General features: G+C 37.7%; 1 protein-coding gene across 1 annotated transcript; it reads right to left on the bottom strand.

Annotated features, from left to right (window-relative positions):
* Positions 1–58: 58 nt before the first annotated feature.
* On the bottom strand, positions 59–14,977 carry LOC147006944 (ubiquitin carboxyl-terminal hydrolase 17-like protein 6). Its single transcript, XM_085867722.1, has 8 exons — positions 14,890–14,977; positions 14,564–14,767; positions 14,347–14,456; positions 2,068–2,150; positions 1,752–1,863; positions 1,277–1,515; positions 539–727; positions 59–402 (listed from the first exon to the last, which is right to left on the bottom strand). The coding sequence occupies exons 1-8, from the start codon at positions 14,975–14,977 to the stop codon at positions 150–152; spliced, it is 1,278 nt and encodes a 425-aa protein (XP_085723848.1). The 3' UTR covers positions 59–149.
* Positions 14,978–22,000: the final 7,023 nt, after the last annotated feature.

Consider the following 22,000-nt stretch of genomic DNA (forward strand, 5'->3'; position numbering starts at 1 on the left):
TGTCATCCTTCCATGTTAATATGCAAATGTACATCCACAGATATATCAATATTTACAGGATTAACAAATACAAGGGAGTTCCTGCACTTCCTCCCGTACATGCTCCGATATCATGATATTGCACAAAGTGATGGAGTTAGAAAGGGGACTCACAGCTCTTGGCAAGAAACGTCACCACGTCCCACATTGGCATCTCCACGACACAACCTCTTGGCCTCTCCTCCATCATGTGTCTCTTTTCTTTTCCTTTTGTTTTTACAAGTAGTGCTGGTGCCGTTCAGATCTTTCTGTACCCTTGGTATGGGGTTGGCATGGTGTTGGCACACACTTGGGAGTGTTGGTAAATGCTTTCTCCTGATCTTGATCTTGATGCGTGGAAGGGTCTTTGTTTGCTTGATACTGCTGAAAGACATATGGACCAAGGCAGGCTGACGGAAAAAGGAAACTGATACATGGAAACATCAGCTCACAGAGACGGGAATTAAAAACAAATAAAATAAATAAATTATTGCAAGAGATGATTTACACACTCACATACCTCGTTGGGAGCTTCACATCTTCTGAATTCTGCCCTTCTGTACCTGTATTCCCATCAAGACCATCAGGTGACCGCACATAGAACAGGAGATAAGCCTGTTGGTGCATCACCTCGGTCACGTTCACCTTGTTCACGAATGCATCATTCATTTTAAACCAGGTGCCGTGACTCACCTGTGGGGAAGTGCATCAAATATCATCCTTGCATTGTGACAAAAGCTCAACATATCGAAGAACAATTCACTCCTTTCATATTTGTAGTTTGTGGTGGTGGTGACAATGGCCTGGCAAAGTTGATAAGTCTCAATGTCACTGCAGAGCAGAAACGTAAAGCTTATCTTTTACAAAGAGCAAGAGTGTGAGGCCTGTACCATTGTCAGGGATTTGGAACTTCATTACATTGGGCGAGTCATTGTGTCGATACTCAGTCTGAACTCCACATTTCCACACCGATTGGCAAGGTAAATTAAAACCACCCATTGTTTTACTTACACAAGAGATGATGTTTTGGCGGCACCGACCCTTCTGTGAAGGATCGTACGTAGGATGAGATCGCCTGGTTTCACGCCATTTTACGTCTATGATGGATAAAACCAAGAACGGACTGGACACTCAACAACTAATAATGTTCCTCATGACCTGATCAAATGTTGTCCATTGTTCACTCAATAGACTCATGAACTGAGGTTCCATCTGGATGGTCACAATGGATAATCAAAATGTGATTCAATCACGTAACCTGAAGAACATGTTCCCCTCGGCCTGGAGGGCTGCTGTACATCCTATTGGACACAACAAGGTCACGCAGCAGATAATGGTCTCACGTGGATCACTCACCTTGACAAAACTGAAATAGTGACCTTTACAACTTCTTTTCCCATGATGGACGAGAACAGCATAAAGGAAGTAGTATATTGGAGGCCCGTCTGGTTGTGACATGTGGGGACGAAGATTCAGCTTTTCAACATATGGGAAGTTCTGTGGATAAATGATCACGTCATTGGAGGTCAAAAGTTCAAACACCAATTCAGTCCAAATCAGAAAGTCATTGCCGAATTCTAACCAGGTGTATCGAGCATTTTAGAGGTGAAATTGGTGACGTAGTGAGCACCTTGTGGAATGGTGCCTGATGAGGTCTTGGATCAGAAACAAAAATCACATCCGATCGTGTAAGTGTCCTGGTGTACAGGTGTTCCAGATAAGGACAAACGTACCTTTGAGATCTTTCCCCCAGTGACACAGGAAAACCTCTTCAGTGTGAAGGTGAGGACGTTTGGTGGGTCGTAAATTGTGGTAGCCATTGTGGCAGGTCTCTTTGAGTTGCACCTGGAAATCATCACCACAATCCCATCAAACGTGATCATGAGATATATAAACAACACTGGGGGTTCTGGTCACGTGGTGATCAGTCACCAGAAAAGTTGTTTTTTAAGAGACAGATAACTTTGAGAAACGTTTCCATTGTTTTAAAGATCTTTCCCTGCACAATGCAGATCAACATTTGGAACAACAGACGAAAGGTGCACCCACCGTTCACAGAAATAAGCATTGTCTCCAAACAGGTCGTCTCTCCTTGAAAAATGCTGAAGGGACTCCTCGATACCGGAAAAATTCTGTGGAAGGACAGGGAAATAGGTCAAAGGTCATGGAATCAGCACACGATCATTATTGTGAAGTTCGAGCACACCCCCCACCACCAGATTTATTTAATTTATCACTTACATTTGTCTACCTGCACCAGGTCACGGCACGGCGAGTAAAACGAAACGGAAAAAATATTTTATAAAAAACTGAATCCCAACCTCAATATCGAGGAGAACGTCCCTCATCGGCTCGTTCCTGTTCGACTTGTGATGGCAAGTTAAACACTCAACTGATGGAGAAACGGACAATGGTTACCACAACACAGAGAATGTGATAACTGTTGTTTCACTCTTCCATGAGCCTACACTTGTGCATCAACACACTGGTTCGACCTCATAGTCAAGGAATTTCAGTTTGTACCTTATGGGATTAAAAACCCATCTATCATTGTCAAAAGATACAAAATATATATTATAGGCATCAACTAGTCCTTAACTAACATGAGAACACACACACACACACACACACACACACACACACACACACACACACACACACACACACACACACACACACACACACACACACACACACACACACACGTGGAGTGGAATTCTAACCATGAGATTGGCAGGTTCACTGAGAGTGATTCAAATGTGTTCAACGGATTAAAGCACAACCAAGATGGAGTTCATCAAAACTGAACAAATAAATAATGTGGCACACAATAAAACCTGTGTTATGTGATCCGCTTCCAATCAAATAAAAGCGGCCATACTGTACAGGTACCCAATGTGGTATTTACCATTACAGGGTGCTCATGTGTGCATGATCAGTTGGTCACAGAAGGCCGCAAGACGTTTGATCCACTCATTGTGATGGACTCACCTTGTGTTTGTAGGTACCCTTCAAATGTCCGACTGATCACCTTGGACGAACAGCAATGCTGACAGAGGCTGTGAAGTACAAAAGATAAATGTACAAACAGTAAGTCATGAACTCACTGAGTTTGGGGTCTGAGTGTAGCTGGTTACATACTCACCAGTGAGTATTCGTGTTTATTGAGTTTTATCCCTGGAGATGGGGATGAAGTCAGCAATAAATCCCAAAAAGCAAACATTGTGCCACCACATCAGGATCCACCACGAGCTCAACCACAAACCAACCCTGACTGGTCACGCTGTCCTTCCCTCTCTACTCTCACATACTCTATATCAGTATTAGTCTGTCTTTGTACTCCCTTCTCATTACTTATCATGTATGTGTGCACCCTGACCATCATATCCTCCATCTCCACCCTCCAACCCACAACCACTCTAGTACTTTTAACATCTTAACTCCTCCACTATCGACAGTTCTCCGTCGATCATTCCCATATTGTCTTGTCTGATTCATTACTTGCAGGGCTACCCAGTATAGTTTTGTGGGACGTAAAACACTTCCCAAAAAAAAGAACAAACATTTCCTTCCCTTGATTGATTAAGGGTGGAAGATAAATATCTGGAGATAAATAGCAAGTTACAAATTCAAGAAGAAATGGAGGTCTCGAATTGAACTAGAATGTGGTGAACAAATGAAACATGGATCGTGACACTCACGATCAAAAGGGAAGTGCTCCAGGAGCTGTTTCACACCTAAAGGTCCCAAAAAATGATCACACCCATGTTCATTAAGATTATATTAATTACTCACCATATTGGGAATTATCAATCATATCAATTAGTGGTAGTGTACCACAAGGCACTCTCATTATCCTACTAACTCGATGGCGGCTGTGGGGTTGTCAGGTGGCGTCGTTCACTGTCAGGATACGAAAGGTGTGTTATCACAGTGAAAATGGATTAAATCCAGGACAAAGTGGAATCAGCGAATCCTTTTGAGAAATTTGTGAGTTTTGCTTCATCAAGGTTCTGAAAGAGGTGTGATGATAAAACTATTGGTAGTCAAAGGATATGATGTATTTTACAAACATCTTACACTCTCTCTTCGTTCAACCATGTCCTCAGACCTGTTTGGGGGTTCGTGTCATGAGGCACTTTCTACCCTAACCCCCACCCTTCCAAAAGGCAGGAGGGACAATTGACCCCACACTGCCCCCCCACCCCTACCCCTCCCACGTCCCCCATCTCTGGAAGTCACGAAAATATTTGTATCAAACGAAACATCGCTGTGCTGACTTTATTCATGAAGCAAAGGTGACAAAATGGTGGTGACCTCGCAGCGTGACTGATAAACACGAAATATGTCCATGAAAAGGGAGAGGGAGACACAATGGATCACATTGAGATCTCCCAGCTGTGGAATCATGAACCTGGCAAAGTTTAGGTTCATAGAAGTAGATAAAACATAAAACAGAATGGATAGAAAAGGAAGAGGATGTGAAGCTCTCACGTATCATCTCGCTGCATGGCATCCAAGAGAAACCCGAGGAACTCGTGCGCGTCTTCCTGATTACCTTGAACAAAATGATGTGCAATACCTGCAACCATTCAAACAACAATCTCTCCAAACAACACTCGATATGATCTTAAAATCCATATATCATAAAATCAAAGCAATCTGTGAATTAAAACTGTGCAAGGAGAACAAAACACACGCACACACACGCACGCAATTGTGACAACTCAATAAAAAAAACCTCAACCTCCTCCTGCCAACTCTGTCTCCTCTTCATTCACTGCCACCCCCCCCCCCCACTCAGCCCCAGATCCTCAACCTCCCCCTTCCAAAGCTGTTACATCTTTACTCTCACCCTCCTCCCATTCAGAAAAGCAAATGGGCATTCCCACGTCGAAACAGCGGAATACGTAAGGCTTCACTGTTGCCCAATCAAGTGATCACCGACTTCACAGAAACCCATCACAATTTTAAGAGAAACAAGGAGCTGATACTCTCGGTCCCCCATCTTTTGGGTGGTATGAGGAATCGATCATTATCGAATGAAAGCTAAATCTTGAACTGCTTTTGAAACATCACGTGCACAAGCCAAGTTTCTGAGATGGTTTCCAGGGCAACAAAAATCAGCTAATCACAGCCATGATCTCATCACGTTGGGATAATGTCCTGAGGAACAGATATCTACAATATGGAAGTTCAACGGTTTTGTAAACATCACGGACACAAAACTTCATGGACGGATGATCGATGATGGATGATTGGTGGATAATTCTACAGGGTTATAAAGTGTAACTTATTAAGGGTTTTAAAGTGTAAATTATAGAGGGTTCTAAAGTGTAAATTATAGAGGGTTCTAAAGTGTAAATTATAGAGGGTTCTAAAGTGTAAATTATAAAGGTTTCTGAAGTGTAAATTATAGAGGGTTCTAAAGTGTAAATTATAGAGGGTTCTGAAGTGTAAATTCTAAAGGGTTCTAAAGTGTAATTTATCAAGGGTTCTAAAGCGTAAATTCCAAATGGTTCAGAAGTGTAAATTATAGAGGGTTCTAAAGTGTAAATTCTAAAGGGTTCTAAAGTGTAAATTATAGAGGGTTCTAAAGTATAAATTCCAAATGCTTCCAAAGTGTAAATTCTAAATGGTTCTGAAGTGTAAATTCCAAATGGTTCCAAAGTGTAAATTCTAATGTGTTCTAAGGTGTAAATTCGAAATGGTTCCAAAGTGTAAATTATAATGTGTTCTAAAGTGTAAATTCTAAATGGTTCTAACGTGTAAATTCTAAAGGGTTCTAAAGTGTAATTTAGCAAGGGTTCTAAAGTGTAAATTCCAAATGGTTCCAAATTGTAAATTCTAATGTGTTTTAAAGTGTAAATTCCAAATGGTTCCAAAGTGTAAATTCTAATGTGTTCTTAAGTGTAAATTCTAAAGGGTTCTAAAGTGTAATTTATCAAGGGTTCTAAAGTATAAATTCCAAATGGTTCCAAAATGTAAATTATAATGTGTTCTAAAGTGTAAATTCTAAATGGTTCTAAAGTGTAAATTCCAAATGGTTCCAAAGTGTAAATTCTAATGTGTTCTAAAGTGTAAATTCCAAATGGTTCCAAAGGGTAAATTCTAATGTGTTCTAAAGTGTAAATTTTAAATGGTTCTAAAGTGTAAATTCTAAAGGTTTCTAAAGTGTAATTTATCAAGCGTTCTAAAGTGTAAATTCCAAATGGTTCTAAAGTGTAAATTCCAAATGGTTCTAAAGTGTAAATTCCAAATGTTTCCAAAGTGTAAATTCTAATGTGTTCTAAAGTGTAAATTCCAAATGGTTCCAAAGTGTAAATTCTAATTTGTGCGAAAGTGTAAATTCCAAATGGTTCCAAAGTGTAAATTCTAATGTGTTATAAAGTGTAAATTCCAAATGGTTCTAAAGTGTAAATTCCAAATGGTTCTAACGTGTAAATTCCAAATGTTTCCAAAGTGTAAATTCTAATGTGTTCTAAAGTGTAAATTCCAAATGGTTCCAAAGTGTAAATTCTAAAGGGTTCTAAAGTGTAATTTATCAAGGGTTCTAAAGTGTAAATTCCAAATGCTTCCAATGTGTAAATTCTAATGTGTTCTAAAGTGTAAATTCCAAATGGTTCTAAAGTGTAAATTCCAAATGGTTCCAAAGTGTAAATTCTAATGTGTTCTCAAGTGTAAATTCCAAATGGTTCCAAAGTGTAAATTCTAATGTGTTCTAAAGTGTAAATTTTAAATGGTTCTAAAGTGTAAATTCTAAAGGTTTCTAAAGTGTAATTTATCAAGGGTTCTAAAGTGTAAATTCCAACTGGTTCCAAAGTGTAAATTCTAATGTCTTCTGAAGTGTAAATTCCAAATGGTTCCAAAGTGTAAATTCTACTGTGTTCTAAAGTGTAAATTCCAAATGTTTCCAAAGTGTAAATTCTAATGTGTTCTAAAGTTTAAATTCCAAATGGTTCCAAAGTGTAAATTCTAATGTGTTCTAAAGTGTAAATTCCAAATGGTTCCAAAGTGTAAATTCTAATGTGTTTTAAAGTGTAAATTCCAAATGGTTCCAAAGTTTAAATTCTAATGTGTTCTAAAGTGTAAATTCCAAATGGTTCCAAAGTGTAAATTCTAATGTGTTCTAAAGTGTAAATTTTAAATGGTTCTAAAGTGTAAATTCCAAATGGTTCTAAAGTGTAAATTCCAAATGGTTCTAAAGTGTAAATTCCAAATGTTTCCAAAGTGTAAATTCTAATGTGTTCTAAAGTGTAAATTCCAAATGGTTCCAAGGTGTAAATTCTAATGTGTTCTAAAGTGTAAATTCCAAATGGTTCCAAAGTGTAAATTCTAATGTGTTCTAAAGTGTAAATTCCAAATGGTTCTAAAGTGTAAATTCCAAATGTTTCCAAAGTGTAAAATCTAATGTGTTCGAAAATGTAAATTCCAAATGGTTCCAAAGTGTAAATTCTAATGTGTTCTAAAGTGTAAATTCGAAATGGTTCTAAAGTGTAAATTCTAAAGGGTTCTAAAGTGTAAATTCTAAAGGGTTCTAAAGTGTAATTTATCAAGGGTTCTAAAGTATAAATTCCAAATGGTTCCAAAGTGTAAATTCTAATGTGTTCTAAAGTGTAAATTATAATGTGTTCTCAAGTGTAAATTCTAAATGGTTCAAAAGTGTAAATTCTAAATGGTTCCAAAGTGTAACTTCTAATGTGTTCTAAAGTGTAAATTCTAAATGGTTCTAAAGTGTAAATTCTAAAGGGTTCTAAAGTGTAATTTATCAAGGGTTCTAAAGTATAAATTGCAAATGGTTTCAAAGTGTAAATTCTAATGTGTTATAAAGTGTAAATTATAATGTGTTCTCAAGTGTAAATTCTAAATGGTTCTGAAGTGTAAATTCCAAATGGTTCCAAAGTGTAAATTATAATGTGTTCTAAAGTGTAAATTCCAAATGGTTCCAAAGTGTAAATTCAAATGTGTTCTAAAGTGTAATTTATCAAGGGTTCTAAAGTGTAAATTCCAAATGGTTCCAAAGTGTAAATTCTAATGTGTTCTAAAGTGTAAATTCCAAATCGTTCCAAAGTGTAAATTCTAATCTGTTCTAAAGTGTAAATTCCAAATGGTTCTAAAGTGTAAATTCCAAATGTTTCCAAAGTGTAAAATCTAATGTGTTCTAAAATGTAAATTCCAAATGGTTCCAAAGTGTAAATTCTAATGTGTTCTAAAGTGTTAATTCGAAATGGTTCTAAAGTGTAAATTCTAAAGGGTTCTAAAGTGTAATTTATCAAGGGTTCTAAAGTATAAATTCCAAATGGTTCCAAAGTGTAAATTCTATTGTGTTCTAAAGTGTAAATTATAATGTGTTCTAAAGTGTAAATTCCAAATGGGTCCAAAGTGTAAATTCAAATGTGTTCTAAAGTGTAAATTCTAAAGGGTTCTAAAGTGTAATTTATCAAGGGTTCTAAAGTGTAAATTCCAAATGGTTCCAAAGTGTAAATTCTAATGTGTTCTAAAGTGTAAATTCCAAATGGTTCCAAAGTGTAAATTCTAATGTGTTCTAAAGTGTAAATTCGAAATGGTTCTAAAGTGTAAATTCTAAAGGGTTCTAAAGTGTAATTTATCAAGGGTTCTAAAGTGTAAATTCCAAATGGTTCCAAAGTGTAAATTCTAATGTGTTCTAAAGTGTAAATTCCAAATGGTTCCAAAGTGTAAATTCTAATGTGTTCTAAAGTGTAAATTCGAAATGGTTCTAAAGTGTAAATTCTAAAGGGTTCTAAAGTGTAATTTATCAAGGGTTCTAAAGTGTAAATTCCAAATGATTCCAAAGTGTAAATTCTAATGTGTTCTAAAGTGTAAATTCTAATGTGTTCTAAAGTGTAAATTCTAATGTGTTCTTAAGTGTAAATTCTAAATGGTTCTAAAGTGTAAATTCCAAATGGTTCCAAAGTATAAATTCTAAAGTTATTTATCAAGGGTTCTAAAGTGTAAATTTTAAAGGGTTCTAAAGTGTAAATTATAGAGGGTTCTAAAGTGTAAATTCTTGAGGGTTCTAACGTGCAAATTATAGAGGGTTCTGAAGTGTAAATTCTAATGTGTTCTTAAGTGTAAATTCTAAATGGTTCTAAAGTATAAATTCTAAAGTGTAATTTATCAAGGGTTCTAAAGTGTAAATTATAGAGGGTTCTAAAGTGTAAATTATAGAGGGTTCTAAAGTGTAAATTATAAAGGTTTCTAAAGTGTAAATTATAGAGGGTTCTAAAGTGTAAATTATAGAGGGTTCTGAAGTGTAAATTCTAAAGGGTTCTAAAGTGTAATTTATCAAGGGTTCTAAAGCGTAAATTCCAAATGGTTCAGAAGTGTAAATTATAGAGGGTTCTAAAGTGTAAATTCTAAAGGGTTCTAAAGTGTAAATTATAGAGGGTTCTAAAGTATAAATTCCAAATGCTTCCAAAGTGTAAATTCTAAATGGTTCTGAAGTGTAAATTCCAAATGGTTCCAAAGTGTAAATTCTAATGTGTTCTAAGGTGTAAATTCGAAATGGTTCCAAAGTGTAAATTCTAATGTGTTCTAAAGTGTAAATTCTAAATGGTTCTAATGTGTAAATTCTAAAGGGTTCTAAAGTGTAATTTAGCAAGGGTTCTAAAGTGTAAATTCCAAATGGTTCCAAATTGTAAATTCTAATGTGTTTTAAAGTGTAAATTCCAAATGGTTCCAAAGTGTAAATTCTAATGTGTTCTTAAGTGTAAATTCTAAAGGGTTCTAAAGTGTAATTTATCAAGGGTTCTAAAGTATAAATTCCAAATGGTTCCAAAATGCAAATTATAATGTGTTCTAAAGTGTAAATTCTAAATGGTTCTAAAGTGTAAATTCCAAATGGTTCCAAAGTGTAAATTCTAATGTGTTCTAAAGTGTAAATTCCAAATGGTTCCAAAGGGTAAATTCTAATGTGTTCTAAAGTGTAAATTTTAAATGGTTCTAAAGTGTAAATTCTAAAGGTTTCTAAAGTGTAATTTATCAAGCGTTCTAAAGTGTAAATTCCAAATGGTTCTAAAGTGTAAATTCCAAATGGTTCTAAAGTGTAAATTCCAAATGTTTCCAAAGTGTAAATTCTAATGTGTTCTAAAGTGTAAATTCCAAATGGTTCCAAAGTGTAAATTCTAATTTGTTCGAAAGTGTAAATTCCAAATGGTTCCAAAGTGTAAATTCTAATGTGTTCTAAAGTGTAAATTCCAAATGGTTCTAAAGTGTAAATTCCAAATGTTTCCAAAGTGTAAATTCTAATGTGTTCTAAAGTGTAAATTCCAAATGGTTCCAAAGTGTAAATTCTAATGTGTTCTAAAGTGTAAATTCCAAATGGTTCCAAAGTGTAAATTCTAAAGGGTTCTAAAGTGTAATTTATCAAGGGTTCTAAAGTGTAAATTCCAAATGCTTCCAAAGTGTAAATTCTAATGTGTTCTAAAGTGTAAATTCCAAATGGTTCTAAAGTGTAAATTCCAAATGGTTCCAAAGTGTAAATTCTAATGTGTTCTCAAGTGTAAATTCCAAATGGTTCCAAAGTGTAAATTCTAATGTGTTCTAAAGTGTAAATTTTAAATGGTTCTAAAGTGTAAATTCTAAAGGTTTCTAAAGTGTAATTTATCAAGGGTTCTAAAGTGTAAATTCCAACTGGTTCCAAAGTGTAAATTCTAATGTCTTCTGAAGTGTAAATTCCAAATGGTTCCAAAGTGTAAATTCTACTGTGTTCTAAAGTGTAAATTCCAAATGTTTCCAAAGTGTAAATTCTAATGTGTTCTAAAGTTTAAATTCCAAATGGTTCCAAAGTGTAAATTCTAATGTGTTCTAAAGTGTAAATTCCAAATGGTTCCAAAGTGTAAATTCTAATGTGTTTTAAAGTGTAAATTCCAAATGGTTCCAAAGTGTAAATTCTAATGTGTTCTAAGGTGTAAATTCGAAATGGTTCCAAAGTGTAAATTCTAATGTGTTCTAAAGTGTAAATTCTAAATGGTTCTAATGTGTAAATTCTAAAGGGTTCTAAAGTGTAATTTAGCAAGGGTTCTAAAGTGTAAATTCCAAATGGTTCCAAATTGTAAATTCTAATGTGTTTTAAAGTGTAAATTCCAAATGGTTCCAAAGTGTAAATTCTAATGTGTTCTTAAGTGTAAATTCTAAAGGGTTCTAAAGTGTAATTTATCAAGGGTTCTAAAGTATAAATTCCAAATGGTTCCAAAATGCAAATTATAATGTGTTCTAAAGTGTAAATTCTAAATGGTTCTAAAGTGTAAATTCCAAATGGTTCCAAAGTGTAAATTCTAATGTGTTCTAAAGTGTAAATTCCAAATGGTTCCAAAGGGTAAATTCTAATGTGTTCTAAAGTGTAAATTTTAAATGGTTCTAAAGTGTAAATTCTAAAGGTTTCTAAAGTGTAATTTATCAAGCGTTCTAAAGTGTAAATTCCAAATGGTTCTAAAGTGTAAATTCCAAATGGTTCTAAAGTGTAAATTCCAAATGTTTCCAAAGTGTAAATTCTAATGTGTTCTAAAGTGTAAATTCCAAATGGTTCCAAAGTGTAAATTCTAATTTGTTCGAAAGTGTAAATTCCAAATGGTTCCAAAGTGTAAATTCTAATGTGTTCTAAAGTGTAAATTCCAAATGGTTCTAAAGTGTAAATTCCAAATGTTTCCAAAGTGTAAATTCTAATGTGTTCTAAAGTGTAAATTCCAAATGGTTCCAAAGTGTAAATTCTAATGTGTTCTAAAGTGTAAATTCCAAATGGTTCCAAAGTGTAAATTCTAAAGGGTTCTAAAGTGTAATTTATCAAGGGTTCTAAAGTGTAAATTCCAAATGCTTCCAAAGTGTAAATTCTAATGTGTTCTAAAGTGTAAATTCCAAATGGTTCTAAAGTGTAAATTCCAAATGGTTCCAAAGTGTAAATTCTAATGTGTTCTCAAGTGTAAATTCCAAATGGTTCCAAAGTGTAAATTCTAATGTGTTCTAAAGTGTAAATTTTAAATGGTTCTAAAGTGTAAATTCTAAAGGTTTCTAAAGTGTAATTTATCAAGGGTTCTAAAGTGTAAATTCCAACTGGTTCCAAAGTGTAAATTCTAATGTCTTCTGAAGTGTAAATTCCAAATGGTTCCAAAGTGTAAATTCTACTGTGTTCTGAAGTGTAAATTCCAAATGTTTCCAAAGTGTAAATTCTAATGTGTTCTAAAGTTTAAATTCCAAATGGTTCCAAAGTGTAAATTCTAATGTGTTCTAAAGTGTAAATTCCAAATGGTTCCAAAGTGTAAATTCTAATGTGTTTTAAAGTGTAAATTCCAAATGGTTCCAAAGTGTAAATTCTAATGTGTTCTAAAGTGTAAATTCCAAATGGTTCCAAAGTGTAAATTCTAATGTGTTCTAAAGTGTAAATTTTAAATGGTTCTAAAGTGTAAATTCCAAATGGTTCTAAAGTGTAAATTCCAAATGGTTCTAAAGTGTAAATTCCAAATGTTTCCAAAGTGTAAATTCTAATGTGTTCTAAAGTGTAAATTCCAAATGGTTCCAAGGTGTAAATTCGAATGTGTTCTAAAGTGTAAATTCCAAATGTTTCCAAAGTGTAAATTCTAATGTGTTCTAAAGTGTAAATTCCAAATGGTTCTAAAGTGTAAATTCTAAAGGGTACTAAAGTGTTATTTATCAAGGGTTCTAAAGTGTAAATTCCAAATTATTCCAAAGTGTAAATTCTAATGTGTTCTAAAGTGTAAATTCTAATGTGTTCTAAAGTGTAAATTCTAATGTGTTCTTAAGTGTAAATTATAAATGGTTCTAAAGTGTAAATTCTAAATGGTTCTAAAGTATAAATTCTAAAGTGTAATTTATCAAGGGTTCTAAAGTGTAAATTATAGAGGGTTCTCAAGTGTCAATTCTTGAGGGTTCTAAAATGTAAATTTTAAAGTGTTCTAAAGTGTAAATTATAGAGGGTTCTAAAGTGTAAAATATAGAATTTGTGGTCGGAGTCAGCTGAACTGTCCCACCAACAGGTCGAACTCGCACACACCGGACGCATGCATGGCTCCTTCAACATACGTTGAGATAGCATGATGTTTTCTCCAAAGTGTTATATTCCACAACAGAATATAAATGTGTGTTTGTTTTGAAAATCACAGGTGTCAATGAAATAGTTTCTTTGAAAGAAAGTTTCTTCCATTCTCAGGACGATGTTCGGGTAACCATTGTACGGAGCTGCCTTGTGTGCACAGAGAGTTGTTGAAATGTACGACTCGCATGTTAATGGGAATATTACAGAAATTAACATGTAATTGATCACTTTGCAATAACATTTATATCACTGTTTGTCCATTTGGCTGAAACAGGTTTAAAATTGAAAAATGAAAACCCTGAAATGCCACGATCGTGGAGGTCGAGTGATGCAGAGCATCAAAGTCCTGTTCTCCAAGTGTGACGTCAATGATTCAGGAAAAGCTCCACCAGGAACGTTTAACCTTTAACCTTTCCCGTGGGGGGGGTGTACAAGGCATTCATTTAGAAACAGAATCTTGGAGGGGGAAGTGGTGGCAACCAGAATTTGCAATAAAGAGGGGAGGGGGCACAGCATAATTTTGGAAGGGGAGGGGGCACAAGTATAATTTTTATGGAGGGGAGGGGGCACAAGTATAATTTATATGGAGGGGGAGGGCGCAAGTATAATTTTTATGGAGGGGAGGGGCACAAGTATAATTTTTATGGAGGGGGAGGGGGCACAAGTATAATTTATATGGAGCGGGAAGGGGAGGCACAAGTATAATTTTATGGAGGGGGAGGGGGGCACAAATATAATTTTTATGGAGGGGGAGGGGGGCACAAGTATAATTTATATGGAGCAGGAAGGGGGGTACAAGTATAATATTTATAATTAAGGAGGGGCTGTACACGAACATTGTGCGAGATCTTTCACGAACAACAGAATTCCCTCCTGGGGGAGTGGGTATTTACCAGTAAACTAAAAACATGGAATGAAAATATTTCAAACTTTACACCCATAAGGATTTGTGGGAAAAGGCGGGAAAAGGATCGGTTTCAGTTTTTTCATTCTCACACCCTCAGAATGATGCATTTGTAAACCTGCAATCTTAAAACGGTCAAACAACTCCCAGGATGGAGGGGTCTTGGTGGTGAGTATAGGGGACTATGATGGAGTTGTTGTCGATCAGGATGTGTGGATCATTATTCATGCATCAATGAATCTCCCTGTGACGTTTCTTTCCGGTGCACACGAGCTAGTACTGCAGTATACGATGATAACTCCACCAAACACCATAAATGATGGTGTTTTACTCTCGTCGGGCACATTGTACTCACTTTGGAGCCGTGAAATGAAGGGCCATGGAAGGAACGGTGCCTTTTGTCTGACATCGCCTTGATGATGTGTTGGCGCATCGTACACAATGTGCATGATGAAGTGTGCTCACCTGCACATGATAAAAAACAAAAACTTAATGATCATGCCACTGAATAATTATGGTTGTAGGGTAGAGAAACTAAGTGAAGATATAGATGAACAGGGCGAGGTACACACCATCATCGCCATGACTCCCTGACAGCAGGTGGTTCACCAAGGGTGCTGTGTACGTCAGGCATTGGAGCGTAGCGTTCAAAAAACAAGTGTTACCACCGTTCTTCAAACCTGCCCCAATGCCTCGACTTCTTCGCCACTCCAAGGAGAGCTCACCCGGTGTGTGATGGTCAGGTGTGGGAATATGTCTCCCATTGTGATCGTCATCTGCAGGAAGCAAAACCCAAATATGGTGTCATATCCATATATTTGGCATCAACTCCATGATATCACGGTACGAGTTCAACAACACACCGGTGTAGATCCAGAAAGCCAAAAGGAAAACCCACATTTGGTGGTGTTTGGTTCGCAATGGGGGGTCTTGTCACTGTTGAGAGACGCGTTCAGCGCCCTCTCAACATTCACGTTCTGCCTCATCGCAGATTCTGCAGGAATGGAAAACAGAGATAAAGGGTTACTGAGAGATAAAATAAATAAATAAACAAATAAATACACAAGAAAACAAATAAATAAACAAATAAATAAATACATAAGAAAATAAATAAATACACAAGAAAACAAATAAATAAATACACAAGAAAATAAATAAATAAATACACAAGAAAACAAATAAATAAATAAATACACAAGAAAACAAATTAATAAATTAATACACAAGAAAACAAATAAATAAATAAACAAACAAATAAATACACAAGAAAACAAATAAATAAATACAAAAGAAAACAAATAAATAAATAAATAAATACACAAGAAAACAAATAAAAAAATTAATACACACAAAAACAAATAAATAAATAAATACACAAGAAAACAAAAAATAAATATCTCAATAACGATCATAATCTTGATCCAGTAACAATCATGATGTTGATCCAGTAAAAATCATGATCTTGATACAGTAACGATCACGATCTTGATCCAGTAACAATCATAATCTTGATCCAGTAACAGTCATGATGTTGATCCAGTAACGATCACGATCTTGATCCAGTAACAATCATAATCTTGATCCAGTAACAATCATAATCTTGATCCAGTAACAATCATTATGTTGATCCAGTAACAATCATGATCGTGATCCAGTAACGATCACAATCTTGATCCAGTCATGATCACGATCTTAATCCAGTAATGATCTTGATCCAGTAACGATCGTGATCCAGTAACAATCATAATCTTGATCCAGTAACAATCATGATCTTGATCCAGTAACAATCACGATCTTGATCCAGTAATGATCTTGATCCAGTAACAATCATAATCTTGATCCAGTTACAATCATGATCTTGATCTAGTAACGATCTTGATCCAGTAACAATCATAATCTTGATCCAGTAACAATCATGATCTTGATCCAGTAACAGTCACGATCTTAATCCCGTAACAATCACGATCTTGATCCAGTAACAATCATGATCTTGATCCAGTAACGATCATGATCTTGATCCAGTAACAATCATGATCTTGATCCAGTAACAATCATGACCTTGACCCATTTACAATCATGATCTTGATCCAGTAACAATCATAATCTTGATCCAGTAACAATCATAATCTTGATCCAGTAACAATCATGATCTTGATCCAGTAACGATCACAATTTTAATCCAGTAACAATCATGATCTTGATCCAGTAACAATCATAATCTTGATCCAGTAACAATCATAATCTTGATCCAGTAACAATCATGATCTTGATCCAGTAACGATCACAATTTTAATCCAGTAACAATCATGATCTTGAGCCAGTAATAATCATGATCTTGATCCACATTCGTTCATGAAGATAACAATTCCCTGAAGATTTTTCCTCCTCTCAACATCACTCTCTTCTCCTTGTTGAGAATTTCTCTCTTTCTTTGTGAATTAAAGAATAAAACAAATTCAAACAACGGTCTCCAACCTCCTGCCCTCCCTCACCTGTACTCCCTCACCTATACTCCAACCACCTGTACTCCCTCCACCTGTACCCCCTCATCTGTACTCCACCACCTGTGCTCCAACCGCCTGTACTCCACCCACCTGCCCTCCCTCACCTGTACTCCACCCACCTGCCCTCCCTCACTTGTACTCCACCTACCTGCCCTCCCTCACTTGTACTCCACCCTCCTGCCCTCTCTCACCTGTACTCCACCCACCAGCCCTCCCTCACCTGTACTCCACCCTCCTGCCCTCTCTCACCTGTACTCCACCCTCCTGCCCTCTCTCACCTGTACTCCACCCACCAGCCCTCCCTCACCTGTACTCCACCCACCTGCCCTCCCTCACTTGTACTCCACCCACCTGCCCTCCCTCACTTGTACAACTAGAACGGCCCTCATAGAGCGTATACTTTCGCCGCCACTACTTTTTTAGTTCTTGGTATGAGTGTGAGGAACTGGTTTGATGCTGGTTTCATGCAAATCGAATAAGAATTGACTGAGTTATGCCGAAAACCGCATATTTTTCAAGGGCGTGACCCCCCCCCCCGACATTTTACCCCAACCGGTGACATGTGTGATGACGTCATTGTGTCAAAAGATTGGGCATTCAATTGTGAACATTTTGGTGCTGGGTTCATGTAAAGCGGACAAGAATTGACCGCGTTATGACAAAAACCGCATATTTTTCAAGGTCGTGACCCCCCTGACCTTTGACCCCGAACTGGGAACAAGAGTATGGGCGTCATTGTGTCATATTGCATATCACAAGGTAACAAGTCGAAGTGAACGAGGAACAGGGTCCAACACAAACGATAAAAGTCCAAACGGTTGAACCTCCAAAGAGCGTGACAGTTATCAACTCGGACCAAACACAACTGCAGAGTCACGTCACATTTTGTTGCTTAGCAACAGCACAAAAATAACCGACATCCAGGTCTCTTATTCCGACCAACGGAACGTTTTTTCCACAATCGATTTCATTTGTTTGATTTGATGATAAATTTACATTAAAAACTGAATAAATGTTTTTTAAACTAAGTTAACCAAACCCAGATAACCAAACTAAGTTAACCAGCACTTTTCGAGGTTCACGGGATGACAGGTCAGAGGGAGCGGACTTCACTCTCATCCACCTGGTGGGGGTTAAACTGCCAGTCTGACTGTAAACTGTCGTCCTGGTGATGTTCAGCGCAGGGTGATGCATCAATGAGCACACCTGATCCTTTGGAAACGACGTTAAGTCGGCTATCCAATCTGCTAGCATTCACCGAAGGACGTTAAATATCCCTTAAAGGTCGTTATTGGGTTAAGTATGATTTATTAATTGGTTTCAATGACTGAAGAAAACTAAAATCGAATGTGCGAGAATGTTTTTATTTCATGACTCGTAAACTGTAATTGTTATATTCTCCTCTGACATTTATATCATTTCATCACTCACGTCGGGTTTTTTGTTGTTCCACAGGAAATTCCACATCCTCGTATTAATACATGCTCCAGGCGGTGTATTGGTACGCTTTATTGTGTGTGATCGTTTGGCAAACATCTGCGCTGACTAATTAAATTAAATTTTTGACTAAATTTCGTTAGATTTTTTCGAATTATCCGTTCACATCTTAACTGTGAATGTGAAGAAGATCCGATTTTAATATCGAAACGGATTGGAAGACACCACGTCAGTTTCACACAAGAAACCGTTAATCACGTGACTCGTTTTCCTTCTCTCTGAAAGACGTCACGGTGACGACATTGGATTGATCACGTGACTCCTTTTCTCTGAAAGACGTCACGGTGATGACATGAGATTGATCACGTGGTACAGGCGGTAACTTCCGGTAAACATGAAGGATCGTCCACATGAACCGCTGAAGGAGGTTGGTGCCTGCACGGCAAAGCCGATTCACTGTATTTACCATTTTTGTTTGTGTTTGTGGAATAATGGTGATTTATTTCGTCGTGGTTTGGTGTAACGATTCTTTTTAAAAGGATTCGGGGTTCGAATTTCATCTGATACCTGCAGAGAGTGATCGACGACGGAGCGGTTTGAGGTGATGGTCAGAAGGAACTGAACACCGGAACACAATGGAGATCGTGTGTGTGTGTGTGTGTGTGTGTGTGTGTGTGTGTGTGTGTGTGTGTGTGTGTGTGTGTGTGTGTGTGTGTGTGTGTGTGTGTGTGTGTGCAGGTCATGTTACATCGGCTCTGATAACTCGTCATCATGATGAAGGGAATGAGATATTTACATTTTCAGATATTTAATTGTTTGGGGTATTTACCGGAAAGTTCACTCACGTCACAATGGTCCCATTGTTCACGCAAAGCAGCACGTCATCAATCATGCTCTGATCACGTGGATGGTTCTAGAACCATGACACAGCTGCATCACCTTTGAAAATCAGAACTACAACACGGCTGCAAACCTCTCCACGTCTGGGAAATATTGTATCAAGATGAATTATAATTGCTCACCTTGTACATCGGATGTTTTTACCCCACACACGTGACCTGAGGTGCAGGGTTCAACAATTGGTTCACTTCTGTCCGTCTGTCCTTCTGTCTACAAACGTCGGTTGATTATTGAGGAACAACTTGATATCCATTTAATGTTTAATTTTGAACATGAATCTGAAAAGAAACCTGATGTTTAACACTACTTTGCTCTGAATTCGTCCCGAGCACACACGTACACAGAGGAGTGATCATTTTTTACTCTCTCCCTCTCTCTCTGTCTGTCTGGAAATCAAACAAAATTTAAAATCATTCCAAACAGGAAACTTCCTGTTATTCATGATGTCACAAAGGACACAAACAACCAGAACATTTTCAAGCAAATTTCACTGGATGACAAGGGTCAAGAGAACTGGGGATTTGGAAAAAAATGTATTTATTACAGGGTTACTGAGAACCGAGAATGATCAATGCAGAGACATACTTCAAGGGCTCTCGGTAGAGCGCATACCTCTGCTCCACAATGCCTGATCCAGTGAAACATATCGAGACGAATAACTTTTTGAAATATCGTGCCATATATCGGTTCTTGCCCCATCTCTTAATGGTGAAGAATCACTTTGAAAATGAAATAATTATCACATCCGGATCTTCAGGAAAATTCTATCAATTCTTTCTGGTCACTCACCCAACATGCCCTCCCAGTTTTGTCCGAATCCATCCACAACTTGGGATATCATGCTAATTATCGATTTTGGCCCCATCTCTCCACTGGAGAAGAATCACTTTAATAATTCTACTTGCCGGATCCGGATCCGGTTCTTCACCAAAATCGAATCAGTTCGTCCTTATCACACATCCAACCTGTCCAAATTTCATCCAAATCTGTCCACAACATTTTGAGATATCCTGCACATAAACAGACAGAAAGGAGAAAACATACCCTCCTTACACCTTCGGTGGTGGGGGTAACAAACCCTTCTAAAAGGTTATCTCAAGACGAGAAAAATGAGTTTAAATAATCGAACATTTGCCATATTTGCCAAGATGAAATCACCGACGTCAAGGTGAGAGATCATTGTCGTATTTTAGGAAAATACGGAGGACCTGCTCATCAAAGTCGTAATCTCAATTACAAACTTCCTTTTTCATTCCTTTCTTTATTTACAATAATGCAAACTACAACAAATTCAATTTGTTCATACATGAACTCTCGACAGTTGGGAACATATCTCCACTTCCTAACACAGACCAGAACTACATCTCTTGCACCAAATCAATTTGAATGAAGCACAAAACTCTTATAAGATTTCTTGATTAGTACAAATGTATTGATCCAGTTCATTATCGAAATTAGCTTCAAGTTTCATATCATTTTCTAATATCCAGTCATTTCTCAAATCAGGATGAAATGGAACTCTTTTCATTAAGAGGTGTAGAGTAGGTATATCATTTTGACTACATGGACCACTTTGACAGATTTAATGAAACACAACTCCCTCCTCAAGAGTACTTTTTCACAAACTTAATAAAAGTCATATTGATGATAAAGAATATCAACGCACACAGAAAAATTTGTGGAATGAGGTCAATATCAAAAACCTACGTGAATACCACGACCTCTGTGTCAAGACTGATGTTCTGCTGTTGGCTGATGTGTTTGAAGCCTTTCGAGAGGTCTTTCAGAATAAGGATTCCTCAGGATTAGACTCAGCCCATTATTATACAGCACCCGGTCTCACTTGGAGTGCGATGTTAAAGATGGAATGGATCTGGGGATGGTGGCAGAGCGACAAGGGGCTCACCCACCTCCAGACAGACCGAGCTCCTGCTCCTGAGGAGCTGCTGCGGGTCATCAGGTGCAACTACCAGACCGACTGCAGCAGCTTGAGGTGCACAAGCAAGAAGCACGACGTTGAGTGTACTCCTGCTTGTGGAAACTGGAGAGGGTCAAGTTGAACAAACAACACAGCTGGCATTTGGCGAAAATGAAGATGATGAAATTGTTGGCGTCTGAATGCATATTGTACATTGACACAGATTACCCATGGTGGGGAGATGCTGGCAAGATGGCAACTACTAATCTTCTGTGCAGATCGATGCTTCTCTTGCATAATATTGTTACGAATCTGGAACCCATCACACACAACAGCCAGAGTCCTTATAGATCAGTTATATCTGTAAGTATGTGTTTCTAGGTAGGGTCCCACCCTATGTTTAATGGGTGATTAATTGTATGTGTGTTGTAAATTATTTTATAGTTAGGATTTTTACACCACCAACAACGACAACAACGCCCATCTTTGCTTCTTCACCACCAACAACAACTACAGCTACTACCACTACTACTACTTCGACTACAACAACGCCACCCCGCACTCGACCGGTCACCATTACACACGTGTTTTTGGCTGAGGACGTGGGCGGAGCCTTCGTTGCCTCGGGTCGAAGCTCCGTTCCGAGGAGGGGCAGAGAGCGTTTCCTCCAGCCAATGAGCGGAGGTCGAGCACCACACACGTGCCCCAGTCAATCGGGAGGCCGCCATGAGTCGCCTGACAACCCACCGTCCAATCAGGAGGCGAGTAGCGGGGAGAGAAGCGCCTCCCTCCTCAAGAAAGCGGAGAGGACGGCAGTTCGGAGGATCGTGGCGATTGCGGCAGACGGTCGGATATTGGCTTGGTCTGGACTAGTTTTTCGGGAGACCGTGTGATTGTGGCGACTGCAGAGGGTTCTGCAGATGGTCGTAGTTGGAGCAGTCTGCGGTCCTTTGGAGGGCAGGTCTGGTAGTCGAGCAGCCAGGATCCTAAGCCGTGGACTTCGGGTCGTGGGTTCGAGTCCCACCAGTGGTTCGGAGTCGGTGTGGCCACACGAAGCGGACAGGTTCCCCGGCCCGGCTTGACCGAGATAGACCTACGGGTCCAGTTATTTTGGGTGTGTGTGTGTGTGTGTGTGTGTGTGTGTGTGTGTGTGTGTGTGTGTGTCCGTGGGCCACATCTGTTAAATAGAGCTGTTTAAGTGTTTTCTTTTCATATTACATTTCTTTTATTTGTGATAACTCTGCTCTGTG

Source organism: Eptatretus burgeri, unplaced genomic scaffold (genome assembly GCF_056783735.1).
Source record: "Eptatretus burgeri isolate ZD-2024b unplaced genomic scaffold, Ebu_testis_v1 Ebu_testis_scaffold_1031, whole genome shotgun sequence".
NCBI lineage: Eukaryota > Metazoa > Chordata > Myxini > Myxiniformes > Myxinidae > Eptatretus > Eptatretus burgeri.

Excerpts from the sequence above, each read along its gene's own strand:
- LOC147006944 (XM_085867722.1), bottom strand. The coding sequence starts at position 14,977 with ATGAGGCAGAACGTGAATGTTGAGAGGGCGCTGAACGCGTCTCTCAAC. Across the intron at positions 2,151-14,346 it reads CTTCATTTCACGGCTCCAAA|AATTTTTCCGGTATCGAGGA; the intron begins GTGAGTACAATG and ends GTCCTTCCACAG. Across the intron at positions 728-1,276 it reads GAGGGGAACATGTTCTTCAG|ATGCACTTCCCCACAGGTGA; the intron begins GTTACGTGATTG and ends GGATGATATTTG.